This window comes from Ostrinia furnacalis, unplaced genomic scaffold (assembly GCF_004193835.3).
Source record: "Ostrinia furnacalis isolate ACB-3 unplaced genomic scaffold, ASM419383v2 OfSCF2388, whole genome shotgun sequence".
Classification (NCBI taxonomy): Eukaryota; Metazoa; Arthropoda; class Insecta; order Lepidoptera; family Crambidae; genus Ostrinia; species Ostrinia furnacalis.
In genome coordinates, this window is record NW_021132627.1 from 187,638 (window position 1) to 204,258 (window position 16,621).

The 16,621-nt window shown below is 37.4% G+C and overlaps 1 protein-coding gene across 1 annotated transcript in view; it reads left to right on the top strand.

The window, feature by feature from the left end:
* LOC114355316 (uncharacterized) overlaps positions 1 to 9,393 on the top strand; it is a 68,488-nt gene extending 59,095 nt beyond the window's left edge. Inside the window, exon 3 of the mRNA XM_028308109.1 lies at positions 9,295 to 9,393. Within this exon, the coding sequence (XP_028163910.1) occupies positions 9,295 to 9,378 (84 nt within the window). The 3' untranslated portion in view covers positions 9,379 to 9,393. The remainder of the gene's footprint in view (positions 1 to 9,294) is intronic.
* The last annotated feature ends 7,228 nt before the right edge of the window (positions 9,394 to 16,621 follow it).

Below are 16,621 nucleotides of genomic sequence, written 5' to 3' on the forward strand. Positions count from 1 at the left end.
TGTCCGACACTGAACCGTCTCAGCTATGACAGTTCCTCCGTGGTTGAGAATTCCGGGTGAAGCTCGCTTCCATCTTCGGCCTGATCGTCACTTACCATCAGGGGAGATACAGGCCAAGAGCTTCCTCGATGTGGATAAAAAAAAAACTTATTACTAGTTATTAGTTCCGATTTCTGCCGCTTGACGTTTCGACGACATCGCAGTTTGATAACTGTCAAATTGTTTGAAGACACCGCCCACAGTATTAACTTCCGTATTCACAAACATTACCATGAGGTCTCACAGTGCGCGTGGACGCACAGGGTGACACACGAACCAATCACAGAGCTCTATTTAACGCTGTGCGTTTGATTTGCTGCTTCACTTAAGCAAGCATCGTTTGTGAATACGGGCGTAAGTGTCAGAGACTAATCAGTTTACGAATTTCTATTTTAATAAACGTCCAAATGTATTATTATGTATGAATGAATAATGTATTAATGTAATCAAACAGCTGCCATTATAATAGATTCATTTACATTTCTACTTTTTAGACTGGAATGTACAAACGATTGTGTTTAAATTACGCCGACTTATTCACAAAAGGTTCTTACTAAATAGAAAATGTACATATTAAATTGAGCTAACATTTGGTTTCATATGCTTTCATTCAGTTTTTCACACACGTAAAAAGGAAGAAGGAAAACGAGATTTTTTTTTTGTTAATTTATATCCTGAGTGAAGACGAGTAAGTTATTTTTAAGATGGTCTGCACACAGTTAAAAAAAATCTTTATATAAAGACCATCCTTTTTATGTTACGTAATTAGAGTTATTTATTATGCCTGAAAGTTTTTACATTTATCTTGATTTACTAGACACTGTCTTTGTAACATAATTTAGACTCGTAATTAATCTTAACTCTTAGAAACCTTTTAAACAGAAAAGCCTAGGTAAAGAAAACCAGCAAACAGCCTAATCATATTAGGGAATCAGACCCCGGAGCATTTCCCTGATGAGGTTACATTCCCAGCCCGGACACGTAGTCGTCCCGGCCGGATTGGAAACGGGGCGACCCCAAACTTTAGGTTTTAGTCCGTGATTTTTCGTTGAAACATGTCCTACGTCTCATCGGGGGAAGCCTAATTTGATTCTGGAGTAGGTCTGGATTGATGTGTGAGGGCACGTACTAGGTATCTTCATTCGTTAAAAACAGGGAAAAGATACGCAATAAAGGTTACTGGTTGTAAGGCTCTAAGAAGTATATTAATGATATTCACGTTATCAAACGGGACGACGACATCATAAAGGTAGCAGGAAAGCGCTGGACGCAGGCCGCTACCAACCGGGTAACATGGAAAGCATTGGGGGAGGCCTATGTTCAGCAGTGGACGTCCTATGGCTGAGATGATGATGATGATGATGATGTACGGGACGTGTCCCGAACGTGTGGTTTGTTTCAAATAGGCACAACTGTTTAGAGATATTGTAGAATCGACAGCACATCAAAATATACTTTTTTGTAACGGCATCAAGACCTGGAGTGCGCATTTCCCTAATGAGGTTACATTCCCAACGGGGCGACCCCAAACTTTAGACTTTAGTCCGTGATTTTTCGTTGGAACCTGTCGCACGTCTCATCGGGGGAAGCCTAATTTGATTCTGGAGTAGGTCTGGATTGATGTGTGCGAGGACGTACTAGGTATCTTTGTATTTCTTTGGCACTTTTAATAATGTGCTCGCAGTTTGTTGAACATAGGTGGAGGCACGTACCTAGATATGTGTCATTCGTTAAAAATAAGGAAGGTTGCTAGGGCTTATTGAAAAGTTCTAAAAAGTTTATAGACATTCACATAGCTAGCGGCATGTTAAGATTTGTTGTAAGTTGACAGGCACTAGGTACAGTTCAGAGATATCAATACATCAGACTATAGGAACATGTTTATTGTAAAATACCTACCACCTATCACAATTAAATAAGATGCCACAGTATTTAGCTTGACCTGCTTGCCATTGGTGAAGCCATTGGTTATGTCTTGAGGGTATTTAACACGTATTCCATTTTACGAAATAAATAAGTGTTGTGATTCAGGCTCCACTAGAAAACTCTAGTCGCTTGACCTTATTATTTTGGTACATCCTAATTATCGCCACACACGAAATATAGTCGCAAGTGTAGTTCGTGTCGCGTGTGCCCCGACCATTCGTGCTTGACATTCTAATCCAGATTCTCGAAAAGTTATGTAGAGCTCACCATATAGTCAATTTGTTTCATTTACTTTTTAGCCTTTCTTGTCTTGATTCCCCTAGTAACTCTCACCTATCGTGCATAGTTCGATAACATTCTGGTTGTTACAACCATAGAGATATAGAGAGATGCCAACTAATGCGCTGGGTTCGAAACTTAGTGTCGCATTAGAAATTCACACACACAAAGTAATCAAAATATGTGCTCATTATCCATTGCAGTATCAGTACTCAACGTTCGAATCTTGAATTATGACTTACTTACTTTAGTTTCTGTGATCTGTGGTTACAACCATACCTTGGTACAACTTTTACCCAGTCTCCCCTGCACTTGTCATTTTATAAAACTTGAACTAAGCGCTAAATTAGTTCTTTTCCATTTCTATAAAAAACATGTCCATTAAATTCTATTTCTTTGTAAACGATAAAAATCCAACATGAAAAAGAAACCACACCCAATTGAAAGTCACATCATCGCCATATCATCTACATATACCGGATACCTTTGCCTGCATACGAATAGTCGTAGTGTTGGTGTTCGTTTATTATGTTTAGACTATCGATAGTGTGGGAATGTTTAAGGTAAACTCAATAATGATGAATTTGTCGATAGCGGTTTTGTCATCATCATTATCAACTTTGCTCAGCCGTGGACATACTTACTGGGAAAGGGACATAGAACTCCCCTTACATGGAAAGCTACAGAGGGTGGTGTGGTGACTGCCAGCCGTTTATAACTTAGGGTAGAAAGTTTCTGCCCTTCAGTCTGTGGTCGCCACTTGAAGACCCTTTTCACCAAAGATTCTGCGAGTTATTTGACCAGCAATCTTGGCAATCCGCATAGCTACCTATGTCAGTGACTTTGGTTTTTGCGAATACGCTAATTCTAGAAATTTTATCATAGACAGAAACGCCAAATATTATAGCTTTTTCCATAGTGACTCTATTGGCCAATAGTAAGTATTTAAAGCTCATGAATTGCTTTTAATAGTAAATATTTGGCCATAATATCGACACCATATACCTACTACAGTTTTCACCATCATTTATCGATAGTTCTACATCCCTAAACAACGTTACAACCCAGCATCTCGACACGCTTAGCATCCTAACCCAAATGCTTAGAATATGGAATGAAAGCCTACCGCGCCTCAAGCCTTCGTCTCACATTTCTGACGAGTATTTTACGATGGCCAATTAATTATCGACACCCTAAACAGGTTCCTAAATCACCTATCGATAGTTCTACATCCCTAAACAACGTTACGACCCAGCATCTCGACACGCTTAGCATCCTAACCCAAATGCTTAGAATATGGAATGAAAGCCAACCGCGCCTCAAGCCTCCGTGTCACATTTCTGACGAGTATTATACGATGGCCGTATTATCGACACCCTAAACAGGTTTCTAAATCAACTATCGATAGTTCTACATCACTAAACAACGTTACAACCCAGCATCCCGACACGCTTAGCATCCTAACCCAAATGCTTAGAATACAGTATGAAAGCCTACCGCGCCTCAAGCCTTCGTCTCACATTTCTGACAACTATTTTATGATACACAGGAACTTTTTTGACGTCATATTTCAAATACTTGCGTTACCTTTACTTTGAGGGTGCGACCCTCAATTTGATTAGGTACTGGTTCAATGTTCTCAGCTATCAGGATGCTGAAATTAATAAGACTTTTAAACATTTAACGGGCATAACATTAGTTCAAATTCATTTTTAAGACAAGGGCAGAAGGTTCAAAATATGGTGGGAAGTATATTCCCATATAAAAGGTTAAGTCTGTTACTCATTAGACATAGGTCTGGAAATTCCCCTATTTGTTTTATTTAAAGATTAAACCGTAGGTAGGTATCATTTATTTGCTTTTACGTCATCATAATCATCGTCATCATCATCATCATCATCATTTCAGCCATAGGACGTCCACTTCTGAACATAGGCCTCCCCCAATGATTTCCACAATGGCCGGTTTACGTCATGGTGACTTTAAAATGTAATAAAAGTAACTAAGTGCCAAATTGGAAGCCAAAATAGTAAGTGGTAGTTATTTGGAGCTGAACAATGGAGCTAATTCGTTCGTAGATTTACTGATATGATTTCCATTTAGATTATAGACCAATTGTTTTATTTAATCTTGGGCATGATCTTTCTTCTTCCTTTCTTTGCTTTACTCTAATGAATTGATTTATACTGCACTAACTTAAAGGTAGTTAGTTTTATTTACTGAACAGTGGACCTTGTTTGTCATACGCCTTAAGACTTTGTTCAATGTCTTACCATTTCTCAATTTATTTCCTTACTTTTCTTCCTGAGTTTAAAAGTCTTTCCGTTTACAAATCGTCCTAATCCCCCCACATTTGGGGCAAACTTTAAAGTGTCTCATAAAACGCCACGCCTGTAAATGTTAGCTGAAGGACACTCCGGGTAAATGCACTTCCCGCGCTTTACCACCCCGGGGAGTCGGCCACCAGGTTTATTACTAGGCATGTAGGGTTGCCAGGTTTTGAAACCGAAAAGCCGGACTTTGGGGTAAAAAATTCGAAGCGGGTAGGGTGGGGCGGGAATGTAGAGATTCTTTACGCTGACTTGCGTTAGATAAAAAGTTAGGAGGGCAAAGCGGATTCAAATTCGAATTTGAAGATTTGCCAGGTTACTAGGCATGTGGGTAGTGTTGCCAGGTCTTGAAACCGAATGGCTGGAGTTTTGGGTAAAAACGCCGAAGTGGGTAGAGACAGAGATAAAGTTAAGGCGAATAGTTAAAGGCGATATAAAGTTAGGAGGGAAAAGTGTATAAGCCGGACATCATCTAATTTTGCTTGGGCAGGCCAGACGCTATCTAATTTTAGCTGGGTAGGCCGGACACAATCTAATTTTTGACCGGACACCATGTATATTTGCCCGGACACTATCTATTTTTTGCCGGACAGGTTAGACGGCATCCAATTTTGGCTGGACAGCCCAGACACCATAAAATTTTGACCGGACAGGCCAGACGCCGTGTAATTTAATCCGGACGGGCCGGACACCAACTAATTTTGGTCGATTATTCTACCAAAAAGCCTGACTGTGTCCGTCTTTACCCAGAAGCCCTGGCAACACTACATGTGTGTAGGATGCAATTTTAGGTTACGAGCTTCCCGCGACGTACAGCTTTCAAGCGAAGAAAGCTCCGGCTCTCCGCTGATTGCATCGGTTTGCTTATTCATTTAGAGACTGTGTTGGTGCTAGAATTGTAGGTTTACATTGTCTATGACATTTGTCAAGGGATGTACCTACTTTGTGAAATGGGTTGTTGTTTGGAGACGGGAAAAAGGGTTATAATGTGGTATCTTAAATATATTCTTTTTAACTTTCATGGTCACTAACATTAATGATTATTATTTGGGTAGTTCTACAAATCAGGGAATTTTACGGGGCTCAACTTGCAGCTCCTTAAATTACCAATCAATAGTTTTCGTTTTAGGGTATTAATAAAGTTTAACTCACATAGTACTTGGTCACTGAATTTCAACACGTTTTAATAAAAACATCCCAGACAAAAATGGCTTCAAATGGGAAAAATTCTCATTTCCCTGTGGGGTGACATTCCAGAATTCATGATGTAAATCACAATAAAAAATATATAAAAATATAATTAGTCAAAAATAACATTGTATTGAAAGTAACCATTAGTGTATCTTTCATTTAACCTATATGGATTATGTTTGAATTCCCTATTTACATAATTTTTTGATTGCTGAACAAAGGCGACACGAATTAAGTATCACTTCCCTGCCACCTATAAACACGTTAAAATCTGTAACAAAACAAAGGGTAAGCCACGTTGTCGTTCTTATGTATTTAAGTATGCAGTTAAGTTCGCCTAGTGAAACGTTTATTTCGCCCAAATCGTCAGTCAGTTAGACACAGCTACGCTGTTATCATCGTCTGTCGTGTCTGGGCCAGACAACTTCTCACTCATCTGTTACGTATTTATAACAGTATTTTATATTATTTTAGGGCAATTATGAAACAATATTGTCAAACTCGCTTGCGTCCATTGACTGATAATATTAAATTTGATATGAAGTTTATATAATTCATGATTTTGGCAAAATACATAAAACTTACTGCCATATAAAGGCATTTTACAAATACACTAAGTGCAGGCAAATGCATACACTCCATTGAAACTGGATACTCCATTTTGACTTGCTTGACTCTATACAAACTTTTAGCTGTTTTTGCAGTAACGTGTGCGAACACTTCCAAATAGGCATCGTAAAATATTCTTCCATGAAAGCAAATGTTGATGACGCTTAAACTGAGTCTGAAACTGAGACCAGTAATGCCTGCAACACCAGTATTTTGATTCATCAGACTTGGTTGACCTTATGAGTGTACTGGGACTGAATGAACATTGATGATCCTGATGGATTGCTGGAGATGCCGAAAATAGATACTAACGAATCGTTTCCAGTCGAAGAAAAGCGTCGAGGAAAGAAGAGGAAGATAATAAAAGGAGATACGAATAGTAGGGAAAAGTCAAAGAGATCAGGTGACGGAAAAAGAAGCAACCTAAATGAGTTCCATGTTCAATTGATAGTGGACCTTTATGATGCACATAAAAGTATTTTTTATTATTTTTAGAGTAAAGACTATAAACTCAAATGCATCTTTCAGTTAAATTTTCACTATCCTGTATATGTTCTCACTTCCCTGTCCATCGAAAATAGAAAAACCGCTATAAAATCAATATTTATCATAATTTTGTCTGGCCCGTTAAAAATTGGATATGTTGTAGTATATTATCGGTCTTTAGTCACTGTTTATACTGATTACTAACAAAAACTGGAGATTCATTTTATGGTCCTAAATAATTCCACCGTGAGTAGAACTACCCATTTACGAGATTGCTACCAATGTACCTTAATTTCGAGTTTCCGATATTTTGGCACTGTTGTAAGCGCCATAATCACCATTATGATGTAAGAACAGTCCCGTCAATAATAATATCTTACGTAAATATTAGTATTAATAATAGAGACGAATTCGCAATGAAAATAAAACATTCGAAAAGAGGCAAAAGCATTCAGTTTGTGTGTTACACATTAAACAGTTTGTGTTTCAACCCTGAATTACCCTACGTCATGAGAAAATAATAGTGGTATATAAAGTTATTCTTGTCTACGATTTGTGCTGACGTCACACAAACTCCATCGGATCGAAAGTGTCACGGAGACAGACGAATTTCACCAGGCCCGGTCGCGCGTGACTGCTGGTACCCATTCAGCGCTGTAAGCAGGGTACACGAAAACGCGAGAAAATTTATATTTTTTAATAATTTTATTAATAATAGCTACCTGATTAAAATTGTGCCTACACTTCCGCCCGTATTCACAAATGATACTTGCTCATGTGAAGCAGCAAATCGAACGCACAGCATTGAATAGAGCTCTGTGATTGGTTCGTGTGTCACCCTGTGCGTCCACGCGCACTGGGAGACCTCATAGTAATGTTACGGACTGTGTACGGAGTGAGTACGGGCATTATTCTTGTCTACGATTTTTGGTGACGTCGCACAGACTCCCTCGGATCGATGCGTATTAGAAAAAAAGTCGCTGTCCTGAAAGACAGTCAATGGTCAAAAATTGGTCAATGATAATAATAAAATTGTGGAGCTGAAAATGTAATTATTCAAACCGTAAAACAGCCTCGACGACTTTGGTTGAAATTAAGCTGGGAGCGAAGCAGGCGATAGATTTTATTTCATTTAGATTTTAGAACAATAATGTACAAAATAATGATGAAATATATTTCAATAGCATTCCAACTAAACAATCCAAAACTCGCTCGCTTCTATAATGTGCCACGGGCGTTTCAATTGAGTTTCAAATAACTCAAACCCATTGTTTTAGTTTAATCGCCACCGAGTCGGATCCGAACCGAATCGATTGCCTTTTCAAGTTTTCAATATATTCGGTTGTATTGTCTAGATCGGGCTGTAAATTCTAAGTAATAATAGATGAAAGTACAGAATGAGTTGGGTTTTAAATTAAATGTATCTGAAAATTTCAATTCATTATAGAAATAAATATTTCTTTAGTCATATTTCAAGCTTGCAAGTCTTTTGCAACACTTACATACCACAAACTAAGTCTATATGGATACGACTTTAAAAAAATGTAGTTTGCTATTTTATAAAAAGATTAAAACCACAAGATATCAATGACAAGATATTTCACCAAATCCCAGCTGAAATCTCTCATCAAACCATAGTGTTGGCTTATTAAAGAGGCCCGGTATTTCCCGGCAATTTTTTCCCGTTTCCCGTTCATTTCCTTGTTATATCCCGGCGGGTGCGATCTGCTGTGATTGGCGGTTTGGATATTATTAGACTTGGTGTTGAGGAAAAAGATGTAATTTATATTTGTGACGTACCTATAGGATTGATGAGTGGCACAGTCACTCGGTTTACGAATTTTTTTTACCTATACTCAAAGAAAAAGAATCGGTCAGAAAATGTTCTATATCTTCAAAAGTACCTACTTGACCTAACTTTATGAAAAAAAACATGGTAGAAAAATTACGCTATTTTATATGAATTAAAAATAAACAGTTTGAATTCATAAAGCGAGATCAGGCTTTTGTTATATGTTCTATAAAACATTTTCTAACTGACCTTTTTTTTTGCAAATCAGTGTAATCCGTTTAACCCACCTAAAGGCATGCTGAAAACTTTCATTGATTTTCGATCTAATTATTAGTAGGTAAGGTTCAATTTATGGTGGAAATTGTATTCGCCAGAGCACTATTGAGGGTTAATTGTATTATGCGAAGTAAATTTGCTATTTTGCGACAAAAATGAATCTCATCGGTACGAATTATGTTTATTTTCACAAATAACGACTAATAAAATAAGTCTATGTACAAGCATACACTGTGCAGTGAAACTTAATCATTAAATTATTATTTTGTTGACGATAGGTGTATTGCGTGCTGGGCTGTTTTTAGAATGTATGTTTAATTTTGTATCTAATATGGATTTACTAATTTGGTATTTATTTTGTTACAGGTAAGGATCTATCTGCACTCGCTACGAAGTAATTGCAGTAAAGTGTACCATTTTAGTATGGTTTATGATGGTATCGGTAAGTAATGTAACTAGTTAAGAGAATCTTTATGATTTTTATTCCCATTTTTTGAATTTTCCCGTTAACCCCTCGTGGTAAGCTAAATATTATGCTTGTATTACGAGTGGGTCACAACAATAGTCGAGCGTCGGTGGATAAATTATGAACTAACATACTTTAAATGATTTTAAGTCTAGGCGTAGACCAACGACTTTTAGTTGGCCGATAGTTGGGCCCTATTCTAATTTATATGAAGAATCGGCCGATACCAAATCGGTGTAGTGTGCGCACTTTCATTTTTTTTTATCCACAACGAGGAAGCTCTTGGCCTGTATCTCACCTGATGGTAAGTGATGATCAGGCCAGGCCAAAGGTGGAAGCGAGCTTCACCCAAAATCCTCAACCACGGAGGAACTGGCTATTTTACCTCTAACCGCCGAAACACAACAATGCTGTTGACATAGTTGTTATGGCGACAGACTTAGGTAAGATGGTGGTAGCTAGCAAGGCGGACTTAGAACGAGCCCTACCACCAATCAAACCGAACAGAAAAATCTGCACCCACTGGGAATCGAACCCGGGACCTCTGCGTCTGAAGCAGGTGGTTTTACTACTAGACCACAGAGGCGGTTATACATTTCCATACTGATCAACAGCCGTACCCAACTGTCGGCCACCTAAGTCGGTAGTCTGCGCTTAGGCTTAATTCATATTTCGTAAAATATTTAACCCCACTATTAAATACCAATGAACGACGACTTCGCCATTCTGTATAAAATTGTTTGTTACTTGTAAACAAGTTATTAATAAACAGTTACTTTAGTTGAGCACAGATGATATCAATTTCATCGGGTGCTTATCAGCACTTTCGATCGCAATATCATTGGCTGTCAGCGTATCATTTGGCATATATGTACAGTGATTTGCTTTGATTCGCTACGTATTACATCTGAATTGGATTGGATTTTTTTATTGCTTGCCGTTTGAATTATGTACTTAGGCTTCTGAAAATTGCTCATAAGATAGGCCCCCTTAATTGATATTTATTGTCCGTGGTGCATAATCTTTTCTTAAAGGTTTTAAACCTTTGTTTGTCACCTGTCATCCGCTTTGCAATGGAGGGAAGTCAAACCTTAATTTGGAACTCCTCCTATGTTCTTCTGATTAATTTCGTTGCGGGTCCAATGACAGTTTAACTTTCCCCGGGACAAACTTGACCTTCATTGGTTGGCGGTCAAGCTGTAGATCCTGGCTACACAGGAGTTGCAGTGGTGGGAACGAGAGTTGGGAATAGTCCCGTTTAGGCTTCTGAAACTAGCTTTTTTATCCTCGTGACCTTTCGAAATAAGCTAAATACACCACAATAGTCTAGCAATCGACAGAGATAGAATTAGCGTTCCTCGAATTCAAATTCGACAGGACACTGACATCGTTAGGCAATTTTTTAGTAACCCTTTGTGGTAAGGTGAGATACTAGCGGCCCGCCCCGGCTTCGCGTGGTTGCAATAGAATTTCCCGGCTTTTCTATAATATGCATGATTTGTCCTTCCTCTTGAGTAACTCTATCTACTTATTTAAAAAAAACCGCATCAAAACCCGTTGCGTCGTTCTAAAGATCTAAGCATACGTAGGGATAGACAGCGGAAAGCTACTTTGTTTTATACTATGTCACTACATAGTATAAAATTTGTGAATCGATGATTGTGTTACGAGAGCGATCACCACAATGGTCCAGGGTTTGAACCCGCGTTCCTCCCTTCTCGATGCATCCAGTCCGACACTGACACCATTGTGGCTATCTGTTGTTTATTTTTTAAAATAACCTATTGGAAACTAATAAACAGTAACCAATCAGCTAACCTTACATGCCCGTGACGCGTGTGTCACTAGGCCGTACGCATCCGTAGCAACTTGAAACGTTAGGCTGCGTTTCCACCTGAGATGTGCTAAGAAGATGAGTGCCGATTTTACTTGATCGCATTCCTCTCTTGTTTGAGTGATAGATAAGTGACAAATATGGGAACATAAGACCTTCCAAACCTATTTTGCCAGCGTGCCGTGGGTAAGCCAATTCCTCCTTCTGCCTCTGAATTCTGATCTGATGATGAGGAGATTACTGCTATTTGTTGCGTACCCCTAACAGTCAGAAACTGCTAAGACGAACGTACACCTAGGTATCTGGAGTAAAGCGCTCACGTAGTCGTGCTCCTACTAGAAGAGGACTTTAATTTGTTTCGTGTTTTACACAACACGTAGCTTTTTTCACGGCTCGCCGGCGGCAAAACACATCCCTCAAGTCGTTAAGTCTTAACTGCAGGAGCACGAGCCACTCTAATTTTTATCAGTGTCCCACAAAACAGCCACAAACTGCTGCGTGTGCGGACCGCCTACACCTAGGTATCTGGGTTAACACGCTCACGTAGCGTTCTTCACGGCTGGCCGGCGGCGAAACGCATCCCTTGCTAACAACATAACGCCTCGCTGGCGATCTTTTTATAGCGGCGCCCCTTCAGACGACGCGCCCCGGCCAGTACCGCGTGATCCGATGTATCGATAGCTCCATTGTTATCGAGTGATTTGGGATTGCCAGTGTGAAAAAATTGTAATCTGTTTGAGATTGGAAGACGGTATTTTTGGTTCAGTTTCTGTTTGTATTTGTTCGGCTGATTTTTAGTTGATAAACGGTTCAGAATGACGGGTGTTGATATAAGTAGGGGTGTCGTTGAAACGTGTTACATGAAATTTGTTGCTTACCAGACACTTTTAGTCGTTACAATTGATTTGAAACTTTAAGACCCCCTGCAGACTTATAGTCGGCCGATAGTTTGGTCGCCTTAAGTCTTTGCAGTCTGCGGGGATCCTTAATCTTGAATTAAATCCTTACAAAGCTTGTGGATGAAAAAGGAACGTTCGGACGTTTCTCCAGAGATTTTTTATACTTCTATTCTTTAAGCTAAAGAATGACGTATCAAATTAAAGACAAGTTTTCAACGGTAATAAAAATATTGTAATTTATGCCTTAACAGGGCGGTTGATGACAATTTGTTCAAAGCAAGGACAATGCAATCGCATTATTATTGGTATCACCGTCGATAAGGCTGACTATCGCGTGCAGCACGATTCGAGCAGCGCTCGTTATATTTATGCTTTATATTCAATTTAATTTATAATTTTTAGTTTTACAGCTAACAGTGGAATTCACTTTCAGTTAGCTTTGTGAACGAATGAACACGAAAAACATTATTCTTGATTTCATTTTATACTCGTAGAGTAATATTCTTCCAACAATCACAAAGTTTGAGTATGCTCTTGATTATCATCAGAAAGTTAATTTTTAGTAAAATGCAACCGGAGTTGTGCTAGAATTTGACTTGAACATTGTCATGTATGACCTTTAGAAAGGATTTTCCAAAATTCACCCTCTAAGGCCCGATTCGACCAAACTTTTATCCGAGAATAACTCCTGGTATAACTGGCACATTGACAGTTTTTGTACATATGGGAAATATGTCAAAACTGACGATTTATTCTGAGATTAATATTTACTCTTGTTTGGTCGAATCCACCCTAAGGGGTTAAAACGGGAATCCAAAGTTAACGTGATCGAAGCCGCGCTCTAAAGCTAGTATAAAATAAACAAGAACTCCGTCTATAAGAAATTTAATGAAGTGTAGGTAAATACAATACATGTTAGACTGTAATAAGTAAATAGCTACTAAAGCTTGTTACATATTTTATTAATTTACTTATTAATCAAACTAGCACTATTTAACGAGTACATGATACTGTTATTTAGTTTTTTAGGAAATCTAGTCTACGATTATAAAGTTAATAATTATAATTGGTAATAATTTAGGCATATTTAACACTGTTAGTTTCTTACAGATTAGAATTAACACGGAATATTCAAGTTAATATGCATTATTCCAAAAAAGTCCCTCAAATCCAATATTAAATACTTAAATATTTGTAAATGTCATTCGGGTTAAAGTTATTTTGTATTATTTATTCATTGAAAACAAAATACACTTAGTTATTGTTTTGTATGCACTTAGTGACTGTATGGTTTTAATGAGAAAAACAAAATATTCTTTAAACCTAACCTTTATAGCACACAATATTATCTTTAATTCTTCCAAAGGCCAACATAATGCCATATCTATTATGGGCAATCTATGGCATATATCATATGCATGACGATCCTTCGGAGCTTGAAATAAATATTTGATCGGTTTCATCGGAACTGACGTCAATCCGATTTAGTTTGTAATCGAGTGTAGGTATCGATTGTCATTCGCGTGCTCGACCGTACTGCCTTCAGGCGTAGGGTCACGGCTGTAGGCTATACATTTTTGTTGGAAAATGACACCTATCCTATATCAACTGCTTAAGGCGTCATAATATCTAGCTTAATGTGCCATATTCAATACATTCAATTGAATTAGTGTTTGCAGTGGAAGCACCAAAGGCATTTACACCCGTATTCACAAACGATGCTTGTTTAAATGAAGCAGCAAATCGAACGCACAGCGTTGAATAGAGCTCTGTGATTGGTTCGTGTGTGACCCTGTGCGTCCACGCGCACAGTGAGACCTTATAGTAATGTCTGTGAATACGGGCGTCAGGATTTTGACAAAATTACTAATATATTCAGCAACAAATGTCTTGTGGCTTACACTCGGAACTACAAAGCCTGCTGTCGTGGATTCGAATCCCGCAAAGGATAATTCTTGACGACCAACATTTGCAACAGATTCATGTATATTTACATGACATGTGTTTGTACATATTTGTTATCTAGTCGCCATGGTTGAAACTCTTCTTAGTTAAGTGGCTGGGTATTTAATTATCTATTAAGAAGAGCTACAACTGCAAGTTTAACATGATTCAGAGGGCGTCAATGTTATAAGCGTAGGAAAACTTAAATTCTTTTCTCTGATCAAAACCGCTTGAAGTTGAAAATAAATTGACCCAGTAGACAAAAAGCCAAATCATTTTCTATTCATCAAATGTCTTATTAGTAGTTATTAACTCAAATTCTTCGAAAGTGGAAGTCGAATTGAATTTCTTGGTAATCTAACTTCATCTCGGCATAAGTGTATTGTAAAACAATAGGTCTGAGAGACAATGGCGAGTGAAGGTCATCGACTTCACAACTGCCAACTCTTCCCTGCAAGTCTCAGTCTTGTTGAGTGCACCTTAAGGCTCCATTCTTGGACCACAACTATTGAACATTAATGATCTGTTGATACCTTAAAAGTTTTATGTAACAGTGAATTGGAAGTATCGCGTTGAAATATGCACAAATAGAAATAAAGTTTGAAACACAAGCCCGCGGTTGCAAATCGAAATCTTATGCAACCCGAGAAATTCTAGAGAGAAGAAGCCTGGAACAATGTCCAATAAATTGGATCCTGCTTCGGTATTAAGTTAGTTTTAACTAGCGATAAATTTCAACCGCCAGAGTTTCAGCTTAGCGGAGGTGGTCTGCTTAAAATTCAGCTCGCATTGTGTAATACGCAAGCCTGGAATACGAAAAGGCGTTTAGTTCTCTTTACATGGGAAACTTTGTTTGTTTATGTGACGTGGAAGAACGCGAGATTGCGACGTTATGAGACCATAAGTTATGTCAACGTTGCCATTTTACTATAAGACCTAAAACGGGTTTAGTTTGTAAAGCTAACTGTATTCTATTTGTTTTTATTAGGAACGGTTTTGTTTATATTTATATCATCTAAAAGAAATATATCTATCATTGCGTTACGATATGTATGTATATGTGGTCCATTTATGTACTTATATGTTGAAATACTAATGCAATAAACATAACAAGTTGTTAATCAAACTTCTCCATGTCAAAGAGGTCCCGTAAATATTTGGCAGTTTGATCATAATTATCTGTTGTTAATGAATTATTTGAGTTAGAGGTATGTTTGTTTAAAGATAATTTGAACTGGGTTTTGAACTATTTGTTGGCGCTAAGTTATGACCAAATGTTAATGAAAACCTTGAAACAGCGCGTGGGGAGTGTACGCAAAATTCTCCATTTGGTGCTCCTGTAGTAGAAACTAAATGACGATGATGACGAAATAATATTGGACATACGATCGGTCTTGACAAAATTACATTCGCTTTCAGTTTTATTATTCATGCGAAAAAGTAAATGAATATATTTTTATAATTATTTATTACAATTCTAATCATCTTGTTGTCTTGACGTCAAGAGTATTGTTAGAATTTGTGTCAATTGGTATAAATAGGGTTGTAGCAAGTTTATTATCAATATTTATTAAATTAGTACATTAAGTACTTGAAAGAGAAAGTCTTTGAAATATAGTCGTATAATCGAGTCCAGTTTTTATTGATTCGACCAAGAAAGTTGTGAATAATCTTTAAATTCTGATCGTATTTTTTAACAAAATACACGGAAATTGATTCAATATTTGAAATACTTTATTAACAATAACGTCTGTTTGAAATAAATAACAGTTAAAGCTTCCTAGTGTTTTAAGTAATGATAAATTCGCGTTCTTAAATTATTGTAGTTACCTCAAATTGTTACTGGACATGCTATATACTATATTTGTATTCACTGATGCAGAATGTTGGAGTAAATAAAATTAATTAATTTAACAATTACTTACATTAAAGACTGTACAAATGGTGTGGTCTAAGGTTATACTATGACGATAAGATAAATAGATAAATATACATAAATGCATTATTAATTATGCATGCAAGACTTAGGCCTTTTTTCTGAAATGACACGATTGATTGATAGGTTGAATGAATCTAAATGGACCTAATTTAAATTTTATCGATTTTCTCTAATTTAGAATCTAGAATAAAATAAATCCTTGAGTAATAGATAAGCACGTTCGTCGTTCAAGCTGGAAATCACTATACAGAAACCGGGGCTCAGTTTATGTAATAATATTGGTGTACAGTGCACAGTTTATGCTCTAAAAGCTGTGTATGTGATTGTATGGATTTTTGTGGCCAAAATAAAAATTCTTAGATTTGATTTGATTAATTTGAAACTGCTCGTATTATTTGCGGGTGGCAACCCTAATTATCAAATCGCCATCCAATATATCAGTCAGTATTTAATTGGTCGCCGATACGACGACATATTTACAACAGTGAAATTGAACGTTTGAACAAATCAAAATTACGTGCGTGACGTCTGTTGTATTATTTCACCAGATAAATCTGGTGAAATAATACATTCATTCATCTAGACATTAACAATTATTTAAAAAATAAATG